Source organism: Chenopodium album, chromosome 1 (assembly GCF_948465745.1).
Source record: "Chenopodium album chromosome 1, dcCheAlbu1.1, whole genome shotgun sequence".
In the NCBI taxonomy this organism is placed as follows: Eukaryota; Viridiplantae; Streptophyta; class Magnoliopsida; order Caryophyllales; family Amaranthaceae; genus Chenopodium; species Chenopodium album.
The window spans coordinates 28,929,172-28,956,456 of NC_137834.1; the positions used below are offsets into that span (position 1 = coordinate 28,929,172).

The 27,285-nt window shown below is 34.1% G+C and overlaps 1 protein-coding gene across 4 annotated transcripts; it reads right to left on the reverse strand.

Moving 5' to 3' along the window:
• Positions 1-591: 591 nt before the first annotated feature.
• On the reverse strand, positions 592-25,601 carry LOC145643076 (nuclear pore complex protein NUP160-like). Of its 4 annotated transcripts, none has more exons than XM_081694253.1 (28): positions 25,448-25,601; positions 24,993-25,195; positions 24,011-24,143; positions 23,610-23,874; positions 23,449-23,509; positions 23,077-23,225; positions 20,731-20,816; positions 20,150-20,254; positions 19,788-19,885; positions 18,542-18,662; positions 17,633-17,815; positions 17,290-17,482; positions 16,587-17,155; positions 14,983-15,145; positions 13,066-13,343; positions 12,780-12,967; positions 10,990-11,066; positions 10,559-10,905; positions 10,091-10,159; positions 9,686-10,001; positions 9,204-9,329; positions 8,014-8,122; positions 7,844-7,915; positions 7,552-7,672; positions 4,808-4,915; positions 4,034-4,171; positions 1,436-1,609; positions 592-1,346 (listed from the first exon to the last, which is right to left on the reverse strand). In XM_081694253.1, the coding sequence occupies exons 2-28, from the start codon at positions 25,181-25,183 to the stop codon at positions 1,308-1,310; spliced, it is 4,479 nt and encodes a 1,492-aa protein (XP_081550379.1). In that variant the 5' UTR covers positions 25,184-25,195; positions 25,448-25,601; the 3' UTR covers positions 592-1,307. The 4 variants fall into 4 exon arrangements, with proteins under 4 accessions (XP_081550379.1, XP_081550373.1, XP_081550382.1 ...); XM_081694247.1 differs by having other exon boundaries at positions 593-1,346; positions 9,204-9,332; positions 25,452-25,601; XM_081694256.1 differs by having other exon boundaries at positions 593-1,346; positions 9,204-9,332; positions 23,077-23,219.
• Positions 25,602-27,285: the final 1,684 nt, after the last annotated feature.

A 27,285-nucleotide genomic window follows, 5' to 3' on the forward strand; every position in this document is an offset into this window, starting at 1 on the left:
TTCGAGGTTGGTGGTTTCGGTGTTGGTGGTTTCGTGTTGGTTGTTTCGGGGTTGGTGGTTTTGGTTTTGGTGGTTTCGGTGTTGGTTGTTTCGGCGGTGCTGGGTTCGGCTGTGGTGGTTTGGTGGTTGTTGGGTTCGTCAGTGCTTAGGTGGTTGGGTTCGGTGGTAGGCGGTGGTGGTGGCCTGGTGGGTGGTTTCTGTATAGCTAGGTGGTGTCGATGGTGGTGGATTTCTTTTTTAAAATTGGGTTGAATTTGTTAGTTTTTTTTTTTTAATTACTTGATTAATACTTAAGTGTATTCCCTTATCTTTCAATAAACATGATTAGGAAATTTTGCCTCAGCCTCCGCAATCACCCCCAAAGTTGTAACTAAATTGGACCGGAGACAGTATTTAAAACGGACAATCGTGAACAAGTCAATGTTACCGTTAAATGTAGGTTTCTTAGCGAATGAGGCTGAAATTCTACCATATAACAACTTATTCCACCCTATTTCCTGTACAAATAATGTGCCCTTTCTTTTTTGCCCAATTGACACTATTGAACCAATCTGATTGTTATGTGTAGGTATATATTGACCCTCTGCCTCTATTTAACAGCTTTTCATGTCTACACCTATTATTGATCAATGGAAACAAAAGGCAAGCATAGGCAGAAACAATCAGCAAAAGCACATTCTTTAGCTGGCTATCGATGAATGTTAATTAGTAGTAATGCACTTCTAACCAGGGGGAATAATTAACATTAACATATACCTTCTGATATCTACTAATAGAATATACATTTGAGCCGGGATGTGAAAAAAAAAAAAAAAAAAAAAAAAAAAAAAAAGATAAAAATTCTCAGCAGAGGTCAGCTGGCAGTTGCTATATGCTAATTGCATTTACACAGCTAATTTCTCCAGGCAATCCAGCTGCTAAGCCATGCTTCTACTGACTGCCAAGACACAGGATGCATACCATGCTTGCAATCAGGCTACGTCCACGAGTCTTTCCGTACTCAGGCTTAAGGAACAAACTTTCTCCAAGATTACAGGGGGCTTGCTATTGCTTCTTTTATGCTCAGCTCCTTATGATTGGCCAGATTTTACATTGATGATGTATATGCTGCAGAGTGCTGGTTTCTTAACATGTACAGGTTTCATTGAACTCAATCCATAATCATTAATTAATACAGAAAGGCAGAATGTGGAAGCAGCTTCTGCGACCAAAAACGGCACCTTTTCTCATCGAAATAAATGTTAAATGATGCCCAACTCTGGACATGATGTTATATGCCATATCAAGTCAAATGCAAATGATAATTCTCAAACAGAAGAAACAGCATCCTCCGAGTCGGTTTTCAACTAAACAAACACAGCAAAAAAAAATATTAATACACACTAGAAAAGCAACTAGACCAGTAAAATCAGTAGGAATGATATAATAAGCATACCAGTATGAGATGGCTCCGTAAGGCTCCATGCAAAAGAACTTTTAATTTTTCACACTGATCAGTCATGTGACCTACACGTATTGACTCTTCAAGGTGACACCACAGGCGTTCAATTGCTGTGTAAGGGAACCAAGTTGCCAAGGGTCTTTTCCTATATACTAAGCCAGCTGGTCGCTGCAGAAAAATAGAATTCTTCAGTATGAGTATAAAACTTTAAGTATATACAACAGACCAGATGTTAGGGAATATGAGCAGAAATGGAGGGAAATCTATGAACTAGTCAAAGTAGCACAAAGAAGGGCATGAAATATCATCTATCAGAGGCTCAAAGATTGTAAGTAGTTGGCATAAGCTGCATAAAAATGGAGTATTTGTTCGACATTCTAATTTGATATTCAAGCCCTTGCAAGCAAAACATTACACATAACACCAGACATTTTACCCAGACTCAATGGTTATTTAAAATACGTGAATTTACCAATTACTAAAATAAGTTTGGACTATGATTAATATAATTCTCTATCCAATAAAAACATTACAATAGAGCATTTTATTATTTTACAAGCACCACAGTAAGAGAGAGAATCACCCTACTGTATCCCCTCGGACCCCACCATTAATCCCAAACCCGAACATTAATTAAGAAGGCAAAGCAAGAAAATGACACACAGACTCCTATTTACTTAATCTAATAGCAAAAGCCAAGACCTTTACACTCCATTGCCTTGTCCTAAAAATTCCGACTTTGGTCCAAGCATTACAGCCATTACTAGACCCTTACCCATTGTCATTCCTATAGATGAGTCAACAATCCCATATCCCATTTACAGGATGTAAGTGGTGTAATCTGAATAGACCATTGTCCCTTATTCGTAGTTGCCGTTGGTATGTCACTTATTCATTAGAACCATTAACAGTTTATAAGTTTTCATAGCTAATTGGTGACTCCTTACGATCCCTGAAGTTTGCCCCTTTGATCAAAGTTAAATCAAATACCATACGGCATATGCCATTCACAATCACATGTGTTACATTCTGTATAAATAATCCAACCCCAACACTTAACTATCTCAGTCAGGCACCATCTTTCCTATCACCAACACCAATACCCCTAATAGCCTCATTTTAATTCTCATGGAAGCATAGTTATGCCACTGTAGGTACCAGATTGCTCACACCACACACCAAGCAGTTAGGATATGTTTATATTATCTAGAAAAAATGCAACAATGGATTATCATGCCTGAAGCTTATAATTTAGTCAACGCAATTATAAAGCAATAAGGCCAGTAACCAGTAATATTCAGCTTCGAAAAACTCTTTGATAAAATGCAATTGTTTTCAAACAGGACGTATATACTATATAGTACTCCCTAAGATCCTATATATTCTTCCTATTTTGACTATGTACCTTTGACAATGCATTACTTAGATAAAACTAAGTGATCAACTATATATTTAAGCTAAACTTCATGGTAAATGTTGGATTCCACCACAAAACACTTATTATCACTAAATTTCACAAATTTTAGTTGTGATGATGAGAAGTATCTCAGAAGACGGTCATGTCCGTCATGTGTATCCCTATATTTACGAAATACTTTAAATGGATAATAGAAAAGTAATCAATCAAAATCAACCTAATGTCCCAACTGAAATCCTGCTTAGGGAAAGGGAAGGCCAAATACTCAAATGCTCAGTCAAACTTCCTATCAGAGAGTTTATTTCCATTACTATTTATCTAAATGAATACAATTAGCTACTATTCCAATGCAAAACATGTTTCTTTCCTAATGTGCACATAATTTAGAAATTTGCAATTTAACGTTGGTTTTAGAATTTAAAAATAAAATAATACCATATGCTATCACCTATGTTACTCGGGTATTGTCGTCAGACCGACTCAACAAGCTAACTAAATAGCATTGATAATTTCATTGACAAAAACTTATAAAACAGAAATTGGTCAACTAGCAAGATGAATCAGATTGAGCTTCAAGTTAAGCTCTCCTCTTATAGATATACTTCTTCTGTTTCTTTTTATTTACAACACTTCACATTTCACATTTGGCAATGCATTATTTCAATCGCACATGTCTTTCATAACTAATATGTAAAAATTATAAAAATTGTGTATAATGAAAGCATAAACTGAGACGGATCTAACAATATCCCATGTCTGTTTTTCTTTAGGTAAGAACAACACAATAATACTTCCTCCGTTTTTTTATTATTGCACCATAGGGGTTGGGTACAAATATTTTGGTAGTGGAAAAAAGTAAGAGAGAGAAAGGTAAAAATACAAAATTGCCCATGTGACATTGATAAATTAAAAAGTGTGAAAAAGCAAGGGTATGTTGGGTATTTGTAGTGTGAACACAAATAATTTTTTTTCCTAAAGAGGAAATGGTGCAATATTTGTGAAACTTCCTAAAATGGCAAGTGGTGCAATAATAAAAGAACGGAGGAAGTATAAATGTTTGGAAATAGACAACTGAATAGACGCATAGAAAGCACATGATGACACAAAAACTTCAAATGCAATCAGGATCTAAATCTAAGTACGTAAACATAATGCCTAAGAAGAAGAAAACCTACCACTGAAGCATAGGCCTCTATGTATTCAATCAAAAGTTCTATGGCCTCCGGATATCGTCCATAATCAACATATAACCTGAAAAGAGTTGCAGGATTTGATTCTTGGCCAGTCATGCCCCTACTTTCTCTACGTGCACCCTGCATGAATTCAATGATAATTACACATCAGGGTACTATCTTCCACTTGGAATTTAGAAGCTCATCTCTTCATAACCAGCAACTTGACTTACATCTCGGCATAACATGGAGAAACACCCACCAAATCTTTTCATATTCAGAATCAACATTTTTAATATAATTTAGCAGCTTGTACTGGCCCTCAATATTTCTCTGTAGCTGATTTTGTCAGCTTGAAAGAAAACTCTGCATATAGGTAATTTTCCGGTCCCCATTTCCCTCAAAAGGCAAGGGAAGAATTGTTTAAGAAGAGATCCTCTTTACATCAAGAGACAGGGAAAGGATAACCCCGGGTATTGGTTGGTGGTGATGGGAGGAGGAAGACTAGAATCCAGAAAACTTTAGCTTATAAGCAATATAAAGCATCCTCTTAATGATTCAGTGGTATAGCAAGACATATAGGGTAATATAAAGGACCAGCAGTTAACTATTTTCCTGCTCCCTGAAGGTAGGGGAGTGGATGTAGAAAAAGTGCATAACCAAACTTCTAATGAAAAATTAATCAAATGATGAAAGAAATATAAGACTTTCAGATTATAACTTATCAAAAGTCTAAAAGTCAAACTGTATAGTGTATTCAGTGGCCTGTAAGATTACCTTGAACATGTTAACTAACCAAAGAGGCAGTTCAATCTGAGAATCAGAGCGGAGGATAGTTTCTGCAACTACTACAGGTAGTCTTCCATGAAATTCTTTGTATTTCTCCTGTAAAACCCCACCAAAAAAGAAGAATAAGAAATGTATTGTAAGTGATATTGTAAGGCTTTCTGAGCAAGAAAGAAGTAAGCGTCACTATTTCCATAAGCTAAGGTTTTGTCCCAAATACTTAACTGAATGTGAGAAGAATGTAAGAAGTATGATAATAATTAGAGATATCCTAGTGTATAATAACAACATACACCAATATTTTTTCATACAAAAAATAAGTATGATTTTAAGTGCAAAACAAAAGAGTATCTACAATCACTTATCGTACTATACATTGATCGACCACATCAAACCCAATTAAGGAGTATTTTATCGTTACCTGAACCAATTGTTTAATCTACAGCTGCAACCGTTTAAATGTATGTAGTTACTACCTCCGATCTTGTTTGTTTGTTACGTTTTCTACTCTAGTATGTTCTTTTTAAATGGTTAATTGGTTACGCTCTTTCTTTTTTCGTACTCTAATCCCATTTACAATGCTCCCTTTATAGCTTATTCTTATCTAAAACTAGTAACAAACCCTCTCTCCTGTTTTTACTTACAAATGCCCTGCTTTCTACACTCTTTTTCACTCTCACTGGTTTATGTTGCTACTCTTACCATCATTACTAACAAAGGTCGTACAGTATACTAGAGAGGTTGGATTTGAAGTATACTAATTAGCATTTCTGATTATCATCTACTTAAACTTAACCACCATGCAGGACATTGATTGATAATTACCAGGAAGCAATAATCAACACAGAGTGACAGGAGAAGTGCTGCGTTATTGACTTATGCATAACGCAGAAAAGTTGAGGATTAACAAGTTAACAACATTTTGCAAGGGAATAAAAACTCTACTTGGCAATATAGTCATCGGACTAAAATTACTCAATTGGCATACTCATGTACTGTGAATTTTAGTTATTTTCCCTTGGTATCTTTATCTCTATTATTTGCTGGGAAAAAAATTTAGTCCCAACAAAACAATCAAAATCTTATTAGCCCATTGACAGCTATATCTTCATTAAAAACAGGGCCTTCATTCACAGAATAGACAAAGTCAAAACAAAAGTTACACATATAACTCATAGCTATCGCATACATCATACACATGAGAAGCATCCAATAGCTAACCTTAGTTTTAAAGGGCACAAGGCGCACCAAGGCGCAAAAGTCTTTGGAGCCTAGGTCACTAGGTGCATAGCACAAGGTGCGCGCCTTTGGTAGGTAAGGCGAACTATATTTGTATAGAAGAAAAAATGTATTGAATAAGTCTAAATAATGGAATTCTGAGAAAAGGTGAAAAGACCATGTGATCAATAGCCAGGGTTCTTCAAGTTCAATTGGGAGATATGGGATTTCTCTCTAGAATGTCCATCACAAAGTCTCATGAAGCTTTACAAAATAAGGTGCAATAAGCATCCTAGAAAAAAGCAAATAGGCAAATGCCTTTTGTAAGTCTTTGAGCCTCGCAGAGCTAAGGCGAAAGCTCTCGCAGCTCATTGTTCCTTGCGCCTAAGGCGCACTTTTTAAAACTATATAGCTAACAATTCTGTCCTTGTTCCAGGTGAAGCAAAGTTTGAAATTTCCACCAATATACATCTCCCTGCAGGATGTTAACCATGCTAGAGCTGTGTTTCTACTACGTTTAGCCAAAAAATAAAAATCACTCTCACTTGCATGCTATGTTCACCGGACTCGGCCAAAATCCCGAAGTGTCCGTGTCGACACGACACGACGCGGACACGGACACGGAATTCGTGTCAGATTCGGCAGTGAGCACTCGGACACTTCAGAGAGAGGCTGAAACTCCATTTTTGCCAACTTGAAATCGTGACTTAGTATAAATTTTTCGCAGACTCCATTGTTTCCGGCACGAGTTGGTCGATATTAGCAAGAGAAAATGAAAATTTTGGTATTTACTCTGATATGAGTGAGGAAAAGATGGAAAAGTGGGACAGCCCTTAATTAATAAGGGTGGAAAAGTGGGACAGCTGTGTGGTAGATTTTGAATTTAGTTACTTTATTTGTCCTTTGACTTTTGACCACTCATTCTCTCTCTTTTATACCAGTACACTTATTACTACATACTTACTTTTACTACAAGTATTTTTTAATCTATATTATTTGTCATGCTACTGTATTATTTAAATTAATCCATTTGAAATTATTTTAAAATAATATTATATTTTAATTTCCAAGGTATTAAACAAAGAAAATTAATGAAATATTTAAATAATTTGTAATGTACTGTATATTTTTTTTTTGTAAAATATGAAAGTGCCGTGTCCCCGCACCCGTGTCCAAATATAGGACAGAGTCCCCGTGTCCTAAAATTTTGGAAATTGACGAATCGGACACTCGGACACGTATCCGTGTCTGACACACGTACCCGAGTCCATGTAACATAGCTTGCATGTACTTCTTCATTCATGTATAAGGAGTGAAAAGGTGTTACCGTGTTAGATGAATCAAGAACTTATTTACAATAAAAATTAAAACTCTGGCAAATACTTAATAATTAGGCTGCTTTTCCCTAATATTTGATCACCGCCATAATTCAACTTACACAAACAGAGATATCAACTTTAATGTCTTCAAAGGAATGCCAATTGTCTCGTTACATCAAATGAAGAGAAAATACTCACAAGATACTGCTCAAGCGCTTCCCACTGATTTCTCTTTGTTAGGACCGATTGAGAGCCCACATTAAATAGTTCTTCCATCACCAATTCATCCTTTGTATATGTTAACAACAGCCCAGGTGATCTACATACAAGAGTAAAGTATAATTATACAAAATAGTAACAAATAAAGCGAGAAGACTTGGAAAGAACAAAAATGTACGGGGTAACAGATCTTGTTTTGAAGTTCTGATATTCTTTTTTTTTTTTTTTTGTAAAAAAAAGGTTAATGGTGCAAACATGAGAGACATCTTACCCAACCATTGGAGAACTGGCTTTATTTGGACAGCATTTCAGGGCCATAGCAGAGAACACTCTTTCAAGTTCCCTGAACCAGTGCAAAAGAAAGCATAAAGACCTAATCAAAAAGAATAGCCCCACTAAAAAAGCCCAAACAATATTTGAGAGAATCAGGAGGAGATATACCTCTTCAATCCAGAATCCTTCCAAAACCGTGTCACTACTGTGAATGCCATATCATACAAATTTGACTCAACTAAAAGGTCCGTGAGATCTGATGGATACTTTTCATTTCCTAGATAAAAAATTTATATTGTAATTATTTTAAAAATTAAAAAATAAAAAAAAAAAAAAATCAAAGAAAGCACATTAAATTTGCAACGAAATGAAAGGATAACACGGACACAAGAAAGACACAAATAGAACAAAATTTGAAATTTTATTTGCAAGAAATCATACGCCATCAAAATTATCAATTAGCACTGTTAAAATCCAAGAGTAGTCCCTCTGTAAAAGAGATAAAGACTCGGGGTAACTGACCAGGTGTTACCAAAGAGCATTATGTGTCATATGACTAAAACATAGGTCAACATTTGCTGATAAAAAATTCATGTGACAATTGTAATATTTGTCCCTCCTTAACAATCACAGTATAAGCCACCTTTAAGATATCTTCAAGGATCAAGCTAAAGTTAATTTTGACTCATACACCTGCCGACTCTAGAATTTTTTTATTAATATCAGTTCCATTCAGTAATCAGTAGCTTTAAAGGCAAAAAAAAATGAAGAAGCTTCAAAGAATCAATTTCTTGAATCATCATAGAAGAAGACATGAAATGAACAGAGCAAAGTGGCTTAATAATCAGCCAACTTCCTTCCACACCTGAGGTCTAGGGAATAAAGCCGCCCCCCCCCCCCCCCCCCCCCCACACACACACACACACAAAAAAAAAAGAAAAAGAAAAAAAAAGATAAGTGTAAGTGTAGGCCTATAATACTAAATAAAAAACGGAAACCAGTGACACATCTCCTTGGCGAAAAAGATTCTCCCCAAACATCTCAATTCCCCTGACTCCAAAAATTGTAAAATTCCCCTTCCACAGCTCTCTGCTTCTAAGCAAATTGCTCAACCTCAGATTTACTAAAACAGACTTCACAAGTTCGCAGCAACCTAGCAAACTACAGAAGTATAGATGAAAGTAAAGAGACAAATAAGTTAGACTAAGGTTACAAACATAATAATTTGATCAGAAACTGCATGAATATAAACCTACCCCCACCCTGGTAAGATAGGTAACAGAGCACATGGACATACAGACAAGCACAGATATTCACACCAGCACACATATTTCAGAGATAAACAACAAGGCTCTTACTTGCATGCGTCCATTTAACATTTGCAAGGGAAAGCAAATATTCTGCAGATGTCACCACAAACTCGTCTTCAAGTTTTTCAATACTAATATACAACTCCTGTCTTTGAGCCGATTCATCAACTCCACCTGCTATATCAAAGTGAAAGAAGTAAATATCGCCATTTTCTTACACTTCCATAATTGTCAAATTAATTACATTCATAATATACCCCAACCTTTCCAATGTAAGAATCCTAGTTCACTTTCCACTAAAAAAATAAGAAAAGTTAAAAACCAGAAACAGGAAAGGAACAGAACTATGCATCACTGAGTAGATGGTCCATTAAAAACATCAACAAGACAAAGAAACTAGAAAACAATTGAAATTAGGAGAGAAAACAAAATGCAAGATCAACATTAGACTAATAAGAGTAAAAGACATTCTTTAATATGTGAGCCAGTGGCTAAGAATTATAGATCAGAAGGGCAAATGTGATGATTACGTTGTTCTTCCATAGTTCTAGCCTTTTTAGTTGGATGAGACACACTGTGCAAATGACATCCACCCATCCGAGAGTCAATCCAGGCATACATAGGGTGAACAAGGTGAAGGCAATTGATAGCAGCAGAAATTCCGTTCAGCCTTTCTTGAAGAGCAAGATTAGTATTCTGGTGACTTCTCAGAGTTATTTCATTTTTCAACTGAACTGAATACATATATATGTATGTTGCTGCTTTTCGCCAATTTTGCTGATGCATCTCAAAGGCATACAATAATTTGTAAGGGCTTGGCCTTGCTGAAATATCTGAACATGCTGCCTGCATAAATGATAATATTTACAGTCAAAGACATGCCATAAACCAGATTTCAGCTCTCAAAGTTCTGACATTCTGCAGTATAAAAATACCTTCCAAGCTAACTCCTGTTCAGCCTTGTCATTTAATCCAATAAAGGGAAGATGGCTGTCACAGAGAATCTGCCAAAAACGTTCACGTACACATCAAATTTCTTTCTATTTGATGAAAGTGGCCTCAATATAAATTCTATAATAAGCTAGAATCACACATTATATATAGGCATAGAGATACTGATAAATGCCAAAGGATAATTAACTTGGAAATTGTCTGCCTTAAAAGCGAAAGCAAATTAATGAATGTGGATCTGACTGCTATTTTAATTGCTACTAGCTCACAGTCTACAAGATAGAAAAAAAAAATAAAAATAAAAAATAAAAAAACTGTTATTCGAGGAAAAATTATGGGCCTTGGCCCTTAAATGGGGCTATTTAATGTAGATAAACAATTATTCTTGACAAAAATAAAAATAAATAAATTAAAAAACTCAACTTGACGCAAACAAAATTTAGACTACCAACCTTTGTTGCACCACGTTCATAAAGAACTATTATGAATCGTCTTAAGCAAATAAATCTGTTCTCATCATCTGGATTTGAAACTAGTGCACAATATGCATCATAGTATTGATCAAGGTCCAAAGCAAACTTGAAAACATTTGCCCAGAGCCTCCCCTTAATAGAAGTTGCTGATTCATCAGAGAAAGAGACCTTAGAAGTATTATCATCAGCCGCAACAGCTTCATCTACCTGCTCAAGGGCGGCCAAAGCAAACTGAGAAGCAACATCACTGATGTTATATTGCTCAAATTTCTGCATGACCCATTGATAATAATGAAGCTTCCATGCAGCAGCAGAGGCACATTTGGCTGTATTTAAGAAAATGCATTAATGATCAGCAAAAAAAAAAAAAAGATCCATCACTAAGGCTGGAAAGAATCTTAGTTACATACAAATTTCCAAATGTGACAGTCCAGCCTCAGCAGACAATTTCTGCAGTGCTTGGGCAGCCCCTTCTCCGGATGAAGCCCTGAAAGTAGAGCAGCATCAGCAAATGTCTATCAGACGATGGATAAAGAGGTCTTACCAGATATTTCATCCTTCAAAGTGCCAAACATTGCCTTTTATATATATAGGGATCCGGTGAGAATAGATCCCTATGTGAGAACACTACATATATACGAGAACAAATCTAGGCCATATGATCAAACAATATCAACGCCTCACATCAAATACACCCCATTAATGGCAAGATTGTAAAAAAGCAAAACTTTTTCCTTTTATTAGATATACTATCATCTTGTTCAATGCTGACAGATTAAAAATTAATAAAAAAAAAAAATCACCACTTTCTCTCTCCTCTGATTCAATACAAGCACAAATTTCTCCCAAATTTGCTCAAAATTCAGTTGAGAACTAGAGATCTACTAGCTTCTCACTAATTTCTTCATATAATCTTCTATCTTTCAAATTTGTGTTCAATAAAAAAGGTTCAATTACAAAATATAAAACCAAGGTTTTTGAGGTTTGCAAACATGATCAACAAACTTCAATGATAATCAATGAACAATTCAGCAGTAGTATTTTTTCGAATTTATGGTTATTAATTTTGGATTTTCCGGCAATTATTTTTTCGAAGATGTTCTTAATTTCGAATTTGCTTTTTTGAACATTAATAATTGATATGATTTCAAAATTTGTAGTGATTTTAATAAGTAGTATATTTTTTTAGCTCATCTGAATTTGTGTAAATTTGCTAATCTAATTTAAGATTTTGAACATGTGATTAAGATTTAGAGTGAGTTAAAAACTAGAACATGTGAGTAAAAATTTAGAACGTGTGAATAAAAAATTAAATAATTTCAAATCAAAAACATATGATTGAAAATTTAGAAAATATGAGTAAAAATTCAGAACATGTGGTTAAAAATTTACACTCATATGAGTAAAAATTTTAGAATGTATGAATAAATTTTTAGGGCATATGAGTACAATTTTGAACATTTGCGTTAACAATTCAGAACACCTAATTAATAATTTGACCAAATGAGTAAAAATTTTAGAACATATGAAAAAAAAAAAAAAAAAAAAAAAAAAAGAGAGAGAGGGAGGGTATCAACACATATGAGTAAAAATTTAAAACATTTGAGTAAACAGCTTAAAATATATGAGTAAAGCTTTAAAACATATGAGTAACAATTTAGAACATATGAGTAAATAATATAATTGAGTAAACCATTTTAAACATGCGAGTAAAACTTTAGAGCACATAGATAAAAACTTAGAAAAATGAGGGGTTCTCGCACATATTGGGTTCTCACATAGAAGGGGTTCTCACAAGGTCCCTACCCCCCCCCCCCTTCCAACACACACACGCGCGCGCGCACAGTCACACACCTCACTTTCAACAAAATTATTGTCTAGGAACCCCAAATAGAGACAAATAACAACACGGCATACACACATACAAGCAACTCCATAGTCTCCCAATTTGAAGTTATTTTTTATTAAAAGCCAACAAAAAACTTCACCTTCTACAGAAGATTGAATGGTAATACCGTAATAGTAAGTTAAGGTAGGGAAAAATGAATCTCAAAGAAATTTTGCAAGTTTTTAGGAGTCATAAGAATAGCCACTTAACTATAAATCCATGAAACCTTCCCAATACCACTCAACTGATGGAAAAAACAATAATGAATATAGATAAATACAGGTAAAACTCATATACTTAACAATATCTTACCTAAAGAAGCATCTCATGGCTTCACTAACTTTTTTCTCCTTTGAAGGTCCACATGGTACCCTTTGAGCCTGAGCAAGAAGTGAGCATCCTCGAAGATGATGAAGTACACACCATTGACCATCACTATTTTGAATGCTTCCAGACAACTTCTCATTTCTCAGATGTGCGTCCACAATCTTAAGCAAATTCTATTACCAGAAGGATGCAGGTAATAAATGGATTTAGCCAAATAATTAAAAAAGACTGCCTGACTATAATGAACAAATAACAAAAAAAAAATATGAACCTGAACAGCATTATACTGGCCATGTCTCAGTAGGCTAAGAGCAATCTCAGTTGAATGCCCAAAAATATATAAAGGAGGTTCGCTAGACATGCCCCAAACTAGCCAACCACTGAAATGTTTAACTAAATTAATGAAGCTTCCTGGATTAGGAAGACAACTTAAAGACTGATAACTCCACCCTTCGGATGAACCCTGTCCATCCAATACTAGAATAAAAGCCAAGGTGAAGTCAATTGAACCAAGCTTTGCAATCCATGATCCTTTACCATTGTCACTATCTGAAAAGAAATAAACAAAAGGACCCAGAATAAATAAAAATAATATTATGAAATAGTATACGAAAGCCTCCACTAAACCCCAACAAGTATACATGGTTGTACAAATCTTCTTCAGACAGCACCATATATTTAATAATTTAATATCCATCATCTGTTAACATCGTACATGTCAGCATATATATGAACAGACAATGCATTTCTAATTTTATCCGCTGCAATGCCTCTACTTCCACATAAGAGCCAAAGCATTAAGATTGACAATGATGATCATAAAGCAATAAGCTGACAACAATATATAGGAAATACACCAAGGGGGTGTCACACTTATAAAAAAGGAAAGCTATAGACAATTAAAGCCCATGCTCTTGACTAACAATCTTTAGAAAAGCAATCTATCTACAGCATAAATATATAAAACACTGATAAGGAAATACCGGACTCCAGATATACAAAATTCTCAAAATTTAAACTTGAAGCGTAGACAAGAAAGAAGCTACAACCTTAAAAACACTAAACAATTAAACTCTTTCTTTTGCATTAGGCTTCCAGATAACCATCTTCCATGCTTTAACAAGCCAACTTTGAATCTCCTTAAATTTCCAGACAGCAAATTCATCCTTCACAGGAAGTTGCAAAAGCCATAAGCGATACCAAAGTAAGAGCCACTCTTGCCAATTTTCCATGCTACTAAAACATCTAATCATTCCTCTCCAAAAGACCTCAAGACCAATTTATCTACAAATTCATTTGAAAGTCTCAAAAAGGTAACATTCTTACACTTCTGGTTACCATTCCATGATAAACTTCGAAGAGCTCCATAAACAAATAAAACCCAAACCTGCTCCTCTGTCCTCCATTTTCCCCTTACCACATCTCGCCTTCCTCAAAGTCTCAAACCCTCCTCCTTCCTCTTTTTCCCTTCCTAAGCCAAGACATCCACCATGCTCATTGTAAAGAGCTCAATAACACTAACCCCGCAGCTATTACATACAACATATTCCCTTCCTCCACCTAAGAAGGAAGATCACTGCAACTTTAGAAAAAGATAAGCAAACATCACTAGTCATCGAAATATTTAAAAACGTATTTGGTTGTTAAATGTAGCGGAATTTCCTCAAGTTTCTTTTCGTCACCACATGGCAGTCGTTGGTAGAGAATCGGTCATATTTCAGAGATGATTTTTCCAGGAGACAGAAAGACACAGGAACTTAAGGGCTGCTATGGTAGTGAGAGCCAGAGGATTATGATGTCTGTGTTGAAGGTTTTTAATTTGAAGGGGGAGGGGGCAGTGGTTATGCTGTAGGCAATGGTGGGGGATGGGGATGGAGGTGGGGTGGTACTAGACTGTAAATTAACCTTCTTTTATTTTTTATTTGATTATAGGGGTGGGGGTGTGACAGAAGCATATCTCCCCTAGTCCCCTCCCCCCCCCCCCCCCCCCCTCCCAAATACCTCAAGGGTTTTCATAGCTGGACCCCACTGGTATCAAATTTACAAGTTGTATAAACCTAATAAATTATTTGGGTTTAATTGTTCAAGTACTTTCAAACCCACACCATCAACTAAACGCACCTTGGCATACTATTTTACAAATTAAAAGGCCGATGTAGCGATACACAGTCATACAAAATTACCATACCTATATTTAATGAGGATAACTGAGAGCTGAAATCTTCTGCTGAATGAGATTCTGATGGCATAGTAGCCAGAAAATGGATGATAAGCCACTCAGCTATTATTTCATGAATCATAGGAATAAGTTCAAGCTGGATTCTAGAAATATCATCAGGTTTCATATGAACCTAAAAGAAGCAGAATCAGGATTTATCAGAATACTTCAGAAGTTGCCAATAGAAGCTTCTTGTTAAAAAAAATTCCTCGCATAAGCTAAAAGCTAAACAAGAGGAAGAAACTTTCAAACTCAGAAGATGAATCTTTTAACATTTTTTAAAACTTAAATGATTAAGCAGGAGTAATTTCTTTGTAACACATATAGTCATATACCCCTTAAAAGACAGAAATTAGTTTTGCGCATTTAATTCTCAAACAAGTGGCTATAGGCTGAATTTGCAATCAATTGGTACTAATTTCTGTCTATCAAATAAGAGATCTGGCAAAAGGCTAGAGGCTGATCCAATAACCCAAATACTAAGGAAAATCAGCACCCTAAAGATCATGTTTTGCACATTAAGAATTTAGCACAATGTAGCAAGCTTGCAACATTTCATTGTATTAATATCAAACCTTTTAACTTTCTTTGGAGAAATATAACTCAACGGAGTGGGGGAGAGGAAGGAGGGGAAAGCAGGTAGAACATCATTTTATGAGAGGATAGTTAGCCAAATTGGTTGAAAAAATAACAACCTCCAACCAGACTGGTAAACAAAAATGCAACATATGACTTTTACACCTAAATTGCTTAGATTTACGGTCTTTTGCCAATGCATGATTTCAAAATTCAAATTTTTATATCTTCAATTACCAACAAGAAAAAAATAGTATCTAACAAGAAACCACGAGACTAATTTTTTTCTTGAGTATAAATCACAAAAGGTCAAACTAACTTATGTGAATAGTGCCTAAAGTCAAAACAAGTCAACTATTATAAATGAAGTAAGATGTTGTGATCTGAAATCATCTCTGCTAATATAAATTCAAATAATGATAAAAACTTAAATTATTGCAGACAAAATTATATCAAATCTATCTTACAAACAAATGGAAGTGCAATGGTACTAAGAATTTATGTTCATAACAGCCTGAGTTAAACAGCACAGATTACCTACAATAACAAATGAACAATGATAATCCCGTTTCATAAGCAGAAACCTACACCTTAATTTTACAGATCAAAAAATATATACAAAGAATCAATAAATAAAAAGGTACAATACAGCACTTAAAAGATTAACAGTCTCCGGAAAGAAAATATTATAAGTATAGGTCATGTTCAAATTTTGGCAGCACCAATACAGGTCTACCTCTTATTATGCAATTGAGATTTGGTCGCAAGATAGAGTTATATTCTATCTCCTACTTTTCTATCATTTATAATGATGCAAACATATTGGACAAAAGAGTACATAGGATGCACAATATAAAGCAACCCTATGAAACAATTTCATGAGTTACAACTCTTACAAGACTAGTATAATTATTAATGAATTAAATTCATATGCATCAGATCATATAGGTATTTGTGATTGAACAATTGGAGTAATAAATATGTATAGCTTATTTTACCTGGGCACTGATGTCCAAAATATAACTTAAAAATAAAAGCACATTCAATGCAGACTCGAACATCATTTCAGCAACTTGTGAGGTGGCCTGAATCATGATGGATATGTTGGCACTCAACATCATATCTGAATTCAGACTTTCTGTGGGCTTTCGAGGTACTAGAAGATTCAAATAGCTCTCAATGACATTCAACACTCCAACCCATCCATTAGCTTTCTTGCACAAACCGTGAATGGATATTAAAGTATCCATGGTGAATTTCCTCAAAGTTTTATGCTCCAAAAGTTCCTCTTTCCAAATAAAATCAGCTCCAAGATCTGATACTGATGCCACAACAGATGCGCTATAACCACATTTCACAGTATTCAGCAAGCGAGTCATTACGTCCTCAGAAGAGGACATTGATTCGCCGACAACTGATTCATAAACAATAGGTGAGATGATTGGGCCTAATCTTCGGCCTATACGCCTAGAGCTGCGAAGCACTTCAAATAGTATCTCACGTTCAAGACCATAGTTAGACGAATCAACCCCAAACTTAGGAAAATCTTCAAGCTCTTCAAAAGTGCCTAGCAAAACAGAAACATTTAAAGTACATACAAGAATGTAAGCAAAATGTTATATAATGTAGAAATTGCACAGCAAATAAATTCAACAGATATGCCAGGAAAAATTAACTAGGAAATGAGGGCAGAATACCAACCATATACAAGCAACTCAATATCCTCTAAGGAACGAAATAGAGATACAGTGTTTTCTCTTATCAATCCAACAGCTCCACTTATTGAATCAATAAGCAAATTGAACGGTGTATTGCTTTTGCACCATCGATCAAAGTACCGTAAACAAAATTCTTTCCAGCATTTAAAGGCTGAAAATGAACTTCCATTGATGGCCTAGTACATAACAAAATTCATTAGAAAAACTACAAATTTGACCACCTCCAACCTCAGAAATTAAATGAGATAGACAATGGTGAATACTTTCTCCAACTTAATATTCCTTTTGAGAAATTAAATAATTAGACATATAGTTAGTATACGAACCTCATGTTCAATAAGCAACAGGATTTCCCTGCTCAATTCATCAATGGTCAATGCCTGAAATTCATAATCTGTCCAGCGCTTGTCATAATCTTCTAATGTTAAACGCAAAACATAACTACTATACACTCCTGGATGTAGCAGCCTGCGTAATATTATAGATGAAACAAATCCAATGATTTGTGTCTGCATATAATACAAAAGGAAATCAGTGAACAGAAAATCGTAAAGCAAAAAAAAATAAAAAAAACTCAAATTTGAAAAGTGAAAACAAACTTGCTTTACTACATCCAATAGTTCGCAAGCATTGCTGTGACAGTGTGACTATATACATTACCAAATGCATTCATGATTCTAGCAATTATCTAGCTGTCTTCCGCAGAGAATTACAATTCTTTTATTATTTTTCTTTTTGTTCAGGGATCTGGCACGAGGATGTCAAAATGGTTTACTCCGTACACAAAATAACCAGTCTTTAGAAGTACAAAGTAGTACCCACATACCTGTAACTTACAACGGTGTCCTAGAATTATATATATTGTAAGAAAAAAACACTCTGAACTTTGACCATAAATCCACACATATCAATACCAACCTGAGTCCAGCTAGCATAGTTTCAATGTAAAATGTCAACGTGAGATAACACTTAATAAAACATGACTCTTAACGCAACTAAAAAATTCTTCACGTAACACGACTTTGATGGTTCCACATAATCTTATTCCACATCATGTGTTAGCATGTTTAAATTCTGTTTGTTTCATATTATAACGTTTGACCTAATATTAACTTATGTGAGCTTAAATTACTCATTTACCCCATCCACTTATGACTAATAGTCCTGTTTGGAATTTATATAGATTCCAATTAAAATGAAATCTAATACTCTTGATAAATGTAAATTATTAATACCTTTGACAATGAAAAGATTGAGCAAGTGGTTTGGTAAAGATCGTCTAGAGAACGCTCACAACTCTGGAACAATTGCTCTGCAATGAAAGCTTCCTGCAGGGAGTAACATTGTCCTTTTTCCCTGCCAGAAGATATACATATAAGAGAATGTAATGTTCATGAGATCTATATACACACCATAACACAATAACGCATCTCATAGTAGTTGTCACCCCTCCAGAACACCTAAGTTAACCTTAACAAAACATAGGTTCAGGGCTACAGTACACATCAAATCATGAAAATTTCCCCATTTAAAGTAAAAATAATTAATTTAAGATTACTACCAATCCTTTTGGAGCTTTTGGGTGTGCATTCTGCAGATACTATAAATGCTCCTTCCGATACTAATTATGTATCGCTTTAAGGTTTTGCACATTAAATAAGGAGGCAGATGAAGTGTAAATATAGCACCTTAGTTTAGAATTACTAGAAAGATAAAATTTTGAGAGTGAGATTAGGGGAGAAAAAACATTCAGCATCAACATTACCTCAATGTCTGCATACATGACTAAGGGATAGATTTACATTTAGTGGGTAAATTATAAATGTTGCAATCAGTCTTACTTTGTTTTCACATTATTGATGAACAAAAGTTCAAGAAGTGCATGCCAGCTAATTTACGTTAGCAATTTGAGTAAAAAAAAAATTAGCTACCACTGATCACTGACAGATAGGTGATCATATTAACTTTGTTCTCACATTCTCAAATGTAAACTATGATTTTACATTAGAGCACCTATCTATTATAAAGAGATTTAAATTTGAATGTTCCATTAATTATATGTTCTACTCTATGCTGCTTCAACATAAATCAGAAGCAATACTCGAGTCCAAAAAAATTGTCATTAGTATTTTTTTTTTTTTTTAATAAGAAGATTAAAAGAAATTCATCTAACTCTATCACAATAGTTCCAAGAAAGGAAGCCTGAAAAAGAAAAAAAAAAAAACAAACAAACAAACAAACAAAACAAAAAAAAAAACTTAGATTTTTTTACTGCTTCAGCCATTTCCCTGTTTTATGGTACTTCTCTAATTTGATAATTCAAAGTTGTGCATGAAAGCGAAGATAGGGCAGTTTGTACTTATAAAGCATACATGTGCAAAGAAATAGCTATAAGAAATCAGAAATGAAGGATAAAGGAAAGAAATTTAAAGAACAAGTTTTCTCAGATAAAATGAGAAATTATACTCAAGTACAACTTACGTATCAACATTTAGAGAAACAAAGTCATGTTGCAGCAATGCATCTTCCATTAGAACCCATATCTTGCTCAGTGAAAATTTTACATCAAACACCTTCCCCTAAACATGAAAAGTTTTCATTAGACAAAGAGAGCATTTCATAAAAGAAACCTGAAAAGAAAGAGATCTTATAGCAGAAGATACCAAGAATTTTCTTTGGGGAAAGGAAAGGGATCAGTAAAAAAAAGCAACAAATTAGAAAGGCACTAAGAAAATGCAGCCCTTTACATAAGGAGGACCAAGAACAGCACAAGATATAAAAACTTTCAAGAAACTCAAAGATCAGCACTGGATTGATAGTCAAGAAAAGATGATATTTATTACCTGAGCCAAAGGGATATACTGTATTGATGAACCAATGGACAAAATGTACTTTTCTCCCGGGGGAAAATGGAGATTACAGATACCAAGTCCCTGTGTGCTCACTCCCTTCACAGTAGAGATGCCAATATATTATAAGAAAGTAACTAAATGAATAATAATAATAATAATAATAATAATAATAATAATAATAATAATAATAATAATAATAATAATAATAATAATAATAATAATAATAATAAAAATAATAATAAAAATAATAATAATAAAAAAAAAAAAATAATAATAATAATAATAATAATAATAATAATAATAATAATGATGATAATGATAATGATAATAATAATAATAATAATAATAATAATAATAATAATAATAATAATAATAATAATAATAATAATAATAATAATAATAATAATAATAATAATATAATAAAAATAAATAAATAAAAAAACTGGGGACCCATTAATTATAGAAGACATAGGAAAACTCATTATCCCCCTCAAAAAAAAAAAAAAGGGGGGGAAATTAACTATCTACTGGTAATATTATGGCTTGACAGTTGACATGACTAAAGCACATACCATGGATTGTGTGTACATGATTGCGAGAGGAATTGCATTTGCATCAACATCTACAGGCCCAACCCATAGCCGAGAGAAAACAGTTCCTGTAAACACCACAAACTATGATAGCATGCCACAACAATACAGAAAACCTACTGCAGTCCTCACAAACATAATCACCTAAAATAAAAGATTTGGGGGGGGGGGGGGGGGGGGGGGGGTGTTGTTTTCTCTACATGATAGAAATAATTCTTTTAAAAAAAACATGAGTAATCATAACACCTATAAAGAATAATATACATGGACACAATGTAGCTTTTCTGCTAAGAAGAAAACAGATTATTGTAAGTGTTGATCAGCTAATGGCAGCTGTCAGAATGATAAATTACACCTAACCTAAGATTATTTTTAGATGTCTACTGCAGTCTTGCCGTGATATTCAACGTGAACATCAGCCTTTGACACTTCGTCTATTAGGATGATACCTTTCAAGAAGACTGTGTTGCCTTAGTGGTGAATTTTGGACTGGTAGTCAGAAGCAATTAAAGATGATATTATGAATAACACTAATGTTAAAAGGAGGTGCCAACATAAATATTGTTTGCATGATAGCAGCACATATTCCAGTCAAGAGCCTTAAAGATCAAACTCTCTGCACTTCTTTGTCAGCCTACATGAAGGTTTTCAGGCCTATAACTCTGACTTATGTAACTTTAGGTGCGAGTATGAGAGGTCTAGGCAAAATGTGGAACAAAATATCAACTGTGACATCGACTCTCAAAGAAGATACAAGCAAAGTAACATTGCTGGTTGATTAAAGGAAAATTGTGTAAATGCAATCTCTACCAGATAATAAAACACCTACTCATTGGTAATAGAATACGTATTTTTGACTAGAAGGGGATACCTAGATGCAGAGTGATTAAATATGTAACAAAGAATTATTGTTGATCACCCTATTTGAGTGTATTTGAAGTGGAACTATAGTTGGGAAGCTGTGTCATAAAGAAGATAGCTTTTGTGGGGATACAGTGTCAAAGCTGGTCTATTATCTAGGAAGCAGAGAGCATCATATTTTGTAATCTACCAAGAGATTGCTAGTTAATTAATCAGTAACCTAGAAAAACATCCGTACGTAAAAAATTTCTACACACAAAAGTTTAGCACAACAACGTGACAAAGAATCCTTTATCTGTTCATGGCAGATCACCGTAGTGTGCAACTTTGTGAATTTCTAGGTTGTTGGCTTCACATCAAAATATCAAATCAATCATAGATATTAGCCAAGGACACAGTATTCACTTGAAAGAAAGGAAAGGGGCAGAACTATCAAAGAGGGGTGGCAAACACACAAATGAAAAGACAGTGTCACAAATTTTAGTACATAACAACTTATTTTGTTATCTACTTGGAGCAAAATGTTTCACTATACGCTAGTCATCTTTTAGAACCTTAATGATAGCAAGATAATAAAATAACATTAACGGGTTACTAGCTTTTTTTTTTTTTGTCCATAATTCTGTAATATTATATGACCCCCTTAGGGTGCTCCACTTATTATCTTGTACTACTTGCATTGTCAAGAGAGGGTGGCATTCACGTAAAATCTTACTCCCTTTAGTATAGAATAACTATACATGTTCGACTTTTGAGCTTTCAATTGAGCTTCTATCATATGTTTTTTCTTAACCGAACGACAAAAAATTAGAAAGGTACTAAATAAATCTCTGACTGAGATGTACTACGTATCTACTAAATTTTTTTTGCATAAATCTAAATTTTTTTGAAGCAATAAAGACCGAACTTAGAATCTTAGCCAGATAAAGTAAAATGTGGAAAATAATTGAGGAGGAAAAAGTCAGTAACACTTGCTTAATTTTTAAAGTGCTATGATTTATACTTAAAAACATTAGCATGAGAAGGATCTTAAACACCAAAGAGATCAATGGCACTAATTTATCAGATTTCATTAACATAAATAAAATAAAAGTTCAGCTATTGAATGCATACACATCAGCCATTTTGCTCCTAATGTTCTACAAAAGCATCAAAAGCAAAATACCACAATGTAAAGTTTGTAAACTACAAAAGCCTCAGAAGTTGTGAGAAAATTACTCTACCCACTATGAAATTTTGCTAAAATATCAACTTTGAGCCATAATGATTCCATACATAATGTGCAAGTTGCAGAGATCAAAAGTAACCATCACTTAATATTTATGACAGATTTAGTATTTTTTTTTTTTTCACAACTCACTATTCTTCCTAATTTCAAAGGAGGACCCATTAGGAAGGAGAGAGGGAGGGAAGGGGGGGAGGGGGGGCGTTCAACTGATTACAAAATTATAAAGTTTAATAGCATACCTGGACTACTTAAAGATTGACTAAAAAGCTTGCTATGACGGAGAAGATCCCAAACTTGTAGACTTCCATCAGAATGAAGCACAAAGACAACCTTTCTGCCATGAATATCTGAGACCACCAAATCCTTCACAGACCCAGCTAATCTGCTTCTGCAACATCGTTCAGACTTCAGAAAAGCCGCATGAATTCCATTTTTCACAGTCCATACAAGCCATAGAAGGAAAATCTAATATAACTATCATTGGATCATCGTTAAGGATTTTACTATTAGGCTTAAGGGAGTAGCTTGAAAAGTAATTCTTAGGTACTCCGTCAGTTCGATAGGGCAACTTTCAATAATAATCAGATGAGTAGAATATGCAGAAAGATAACCTGGACATTAAACCCCACAAGCGGCTTAAAGCTGCCTCATCACGCAACTCATACATGAAACCTGGGAATCAAAACATGCACATTATGAGTGGGTAAAAAAGAAGATTTATGTTTGACAAAGTTGTATCAAAACATAGCATGGAATAAAAAAGGACATCTACCAGGAGCTTTTTCATCAAGTACACCAAGTTTGAAACAAATGACTGAACCATCATCTCTCCCAATAATAAAACAACCAGTTGTAGCAGTGGCAGAAGTTATGGGTGAGCAATCAGGGGAGAAATTTGTATCAAAGTGTAGAATCTCATTGGATGAGAAAACAAAAGCAGCAGCATAAGCAGAGACACTTTTGAGTTGGAGAGAGTAAGCAATGCCCGAGACAGATAACACATACAGAAGATAAATATTGCCATTAGCTGAATTTATCTGTTCACATGCATTTGAAAACCCCATCAGCAACATTTAACTTACAAATATAAGAACTTCTTGGCATTTTTTTGGTACATACTATCACAAACACACAGTTGGACACAAAAAACCAGATAAAAAGAAAGTGATGAACCTCATTCTCGCAAATATAAGCAAATGGAGACAATGCCTCAGGGAACAAGATGCGCAACCCAGCCCTTGGGATGTCTTTATCAGCATTAAGCTCTAATATTTCAATAGCATGTGGCAATCTTCGACAAATACGCCTAACCAAAAGAGTGAGCACATGTTAAGAACCATGCAAAATTCAATGCCGTTCATCCACGTAAAGTCAACTAACATCATCATTCCAAACCTCATCAGACTGGCATTGAAACTCTAAACTTATGTTGCTTTTGTTGTCACAATTTAAAACCCCTTATTCTACCGGATAAGGAATACTTGTAAGAAAATGTTATTTAAAGCTGCCATTTTAGTAAATTTTAATTTCTGACAGTCTCACTTTCAGTAATTGCTCATCAGAGCTATGCACATGTTCCTATAATACTTGCACTAGAATACTTTGTCTTTTTAAATTGCAAATTTTACACTATGCACATACACTACTTTGATCATCTTATTTGATTTATAGATTTGGAAAAATATATTCATGTGGAATGTGGGATCTTGTTTGCTTTGTCTTAATGTATACTTTCAAAAATCAGCTTTTATACTTTTTACTAAAATATAACGAAAGGCATCAACAATTGTACATAATGTGCATTGGCAATCGTAAAATCTTCATTGCAATTAAAAAAGAACGGAGGAAGTATTAGATATGAATAACTTGATAATGGTGAAACACAATCACTTGGTTATGTGAGCCACAATGCCAATAACTTAAGATGTTTGTACACTACTATGCTTTACAATGCCTAGATTTTCACCTATTAAACTAGGAGCAAAAACGAGCATGAAAAAAGACTTGCCATAACAACTAGAATCCATGTTCGTAACATGTAACAAATAGATACTAGCACATCAAATTGGTAGTTTAAAAATATGTTAATTAACACTTCCCTACAATGTACTTGTAGGGAACTCGAAGCACAATGAAGAGGGGATAGAGACAATACCAAACGAGGTAAGTTGGAGGACTCCCAATAACAGAACATGAAGCACAATCTTTGGTAGGCGGAGCAATAGACCGAGAACTCGAAGAAGAAGCATGACTATCGGGGACAGACGCCTCAATCCACTTGATTGAATCACTGTTAATAAAAGGAACCTCCATTCCAACTTTCGAATATGCTCGTCCCTGAGCCATTTTAGCAAAATCCTGCAGCATATTTGCAACCAAATTCAACTTAATCATCAAATTAGGCTCCAAAAATCACACAAAAATTCTTCTTGCTTAAAAGTATTAACAAAATTGCTCGTTATAATTATTCATAAGTTCAGCAATCATAAACAATAGTTCAATAATCCACCTTAGAAGAACCCTAAATTGACTATACTGGCAATTAATGATAAACCCTACATTGTGAAATAGATAATCGATGATTGAAAAATATGAAGGAATATATCTTACTTACGAAGCTGCTTCAATGGAGGAGAGAAAGCTTAGAAGTCGCTTCAATGGAGCACTCCGAATACGCTTCAATGGAGGAGTGATAGAGAGTGAGGTGCAGCGGAATAGAAGTGAAAAGGCTTCGATGGGCCAAAAATATGAAAATTTGTGAGAATATGGGAATTGGCGGAAAATCGGCTTACTTTCTCCCTCCTACTTAAGGCGTAGAGGTATCAAGGCGTAGAGGTATCAATTTGGGTGATTGAGTTGATATTGGTTGAGTTGAGTTGAGTCAAAATTAATTCAAATTTGAGTAATATTTTGTACTTCCTTCGTCCCTAAATTACATTTCTCTTTGGAAATTTACACGGGAATTAAAGAGGAAAGAATAAGACAAATAACAATAATTAGATAATGCAATGGGAAGTACAAAACATTAAATAATGTTTTTGAGTAAAACAAAGATAGATGAGTGATTACTCATGACATGTCATCAATCCTTTGCAAAAAAGAATGACCAATCACATGCTCCTAATTGAAAATTTTTAACCAATCATATTTATTGTAATTTGGCACAAGGATTTTGAAAAATTAAAGGGTGAAAAAGTACATTAGTCAACCAAACATTAAAATTGGAATGTAAATACATTAATTATACATTAAAAGTACAACTGAAAAAGAGAGTGTATTTGGGATATTTAGAAAAAAAAAAACTTACTAAAAATAGAAAGGTGGAATGTAATTTTGGAATACCCAAAATAGAAAGGAGGAATGTAATTTAGGGACGGAGGGAGTATTAAGTTATTCTGCTCATGCGAATTGAAATTTAGATCACATTACTTTCACGTTAAATTGAGTCACTTTTTTATATATTTGCAAGAGCATATGAGATTGACAAAAAAAAAATGCCATTTAAAGGACACTTTGGTGATATTTTTTAAAAGAGAAGGGTGATAAGGTAAATTTTGAGCATGAATAGACTTAACACCATTTGCTCACTGTTAGTTTAAATGTTTAAATAAACAACATTTGCCTAAGGTCATTTAATTATTGTTAACCTTTTTTAAAAAGGTAAGAAAAATTAAACATTAGAAAGTCCTAATTTCATTATTGTTAACCAGTTCCAAACTTCCAATTAATAAACAAAAAGTTAGAAAGAGAAAACAAAACTAAATGTAACAACCAAGCTTGATTCGATCAAAAGCAATGAAGTTGAATTTCTTCAAATTGTAGCACCATCTTCGCATGATATCAATTCCTTTGAAGATTTATGATTTTCTAAATCAGCAATGCTTGGTTGCAAATGGAGCAATACAGCATCTTGGGAAAAAAACAGCATCTTCCATTGAGGACCAAACAACCGTGGATTCAATCACATGAACATGATTAATTAAGTGATTTAAGAGAGGAGAATAACATGGACATATTTAATCCATTCTTAACAGCCAAATCTAACTAGCATTACCTCTAATCCTCACAGTTTTTATCATTGGAATCATCCATCCATAAGCAATTATGCATAATCAGATGAACTCAAAAACTTTGCAAGATATTAGAATTTATGGTAGACAACTACTATATTTTATTTTTAAAAAAAAAAAAAATAAAATAAAAAAAAAAAAAAAAAATAATAATAATAATAATAATAATAATAATAAAATAAAAAAAACAAAGGGTCTTTTAATGCGTGAAACTTAAAATAACTACGGCTACTTATTAATGTAGTAATCCTCAGTATTCCTCTCTTGACATGTAATAACCTCTTACTCGAGGGTATATCTTACATTAACTAGTATATATAAGGAATAACCTGCAGAAATGTCTTACAAAGTTACAAGGGACATATGGATTGAATTTGC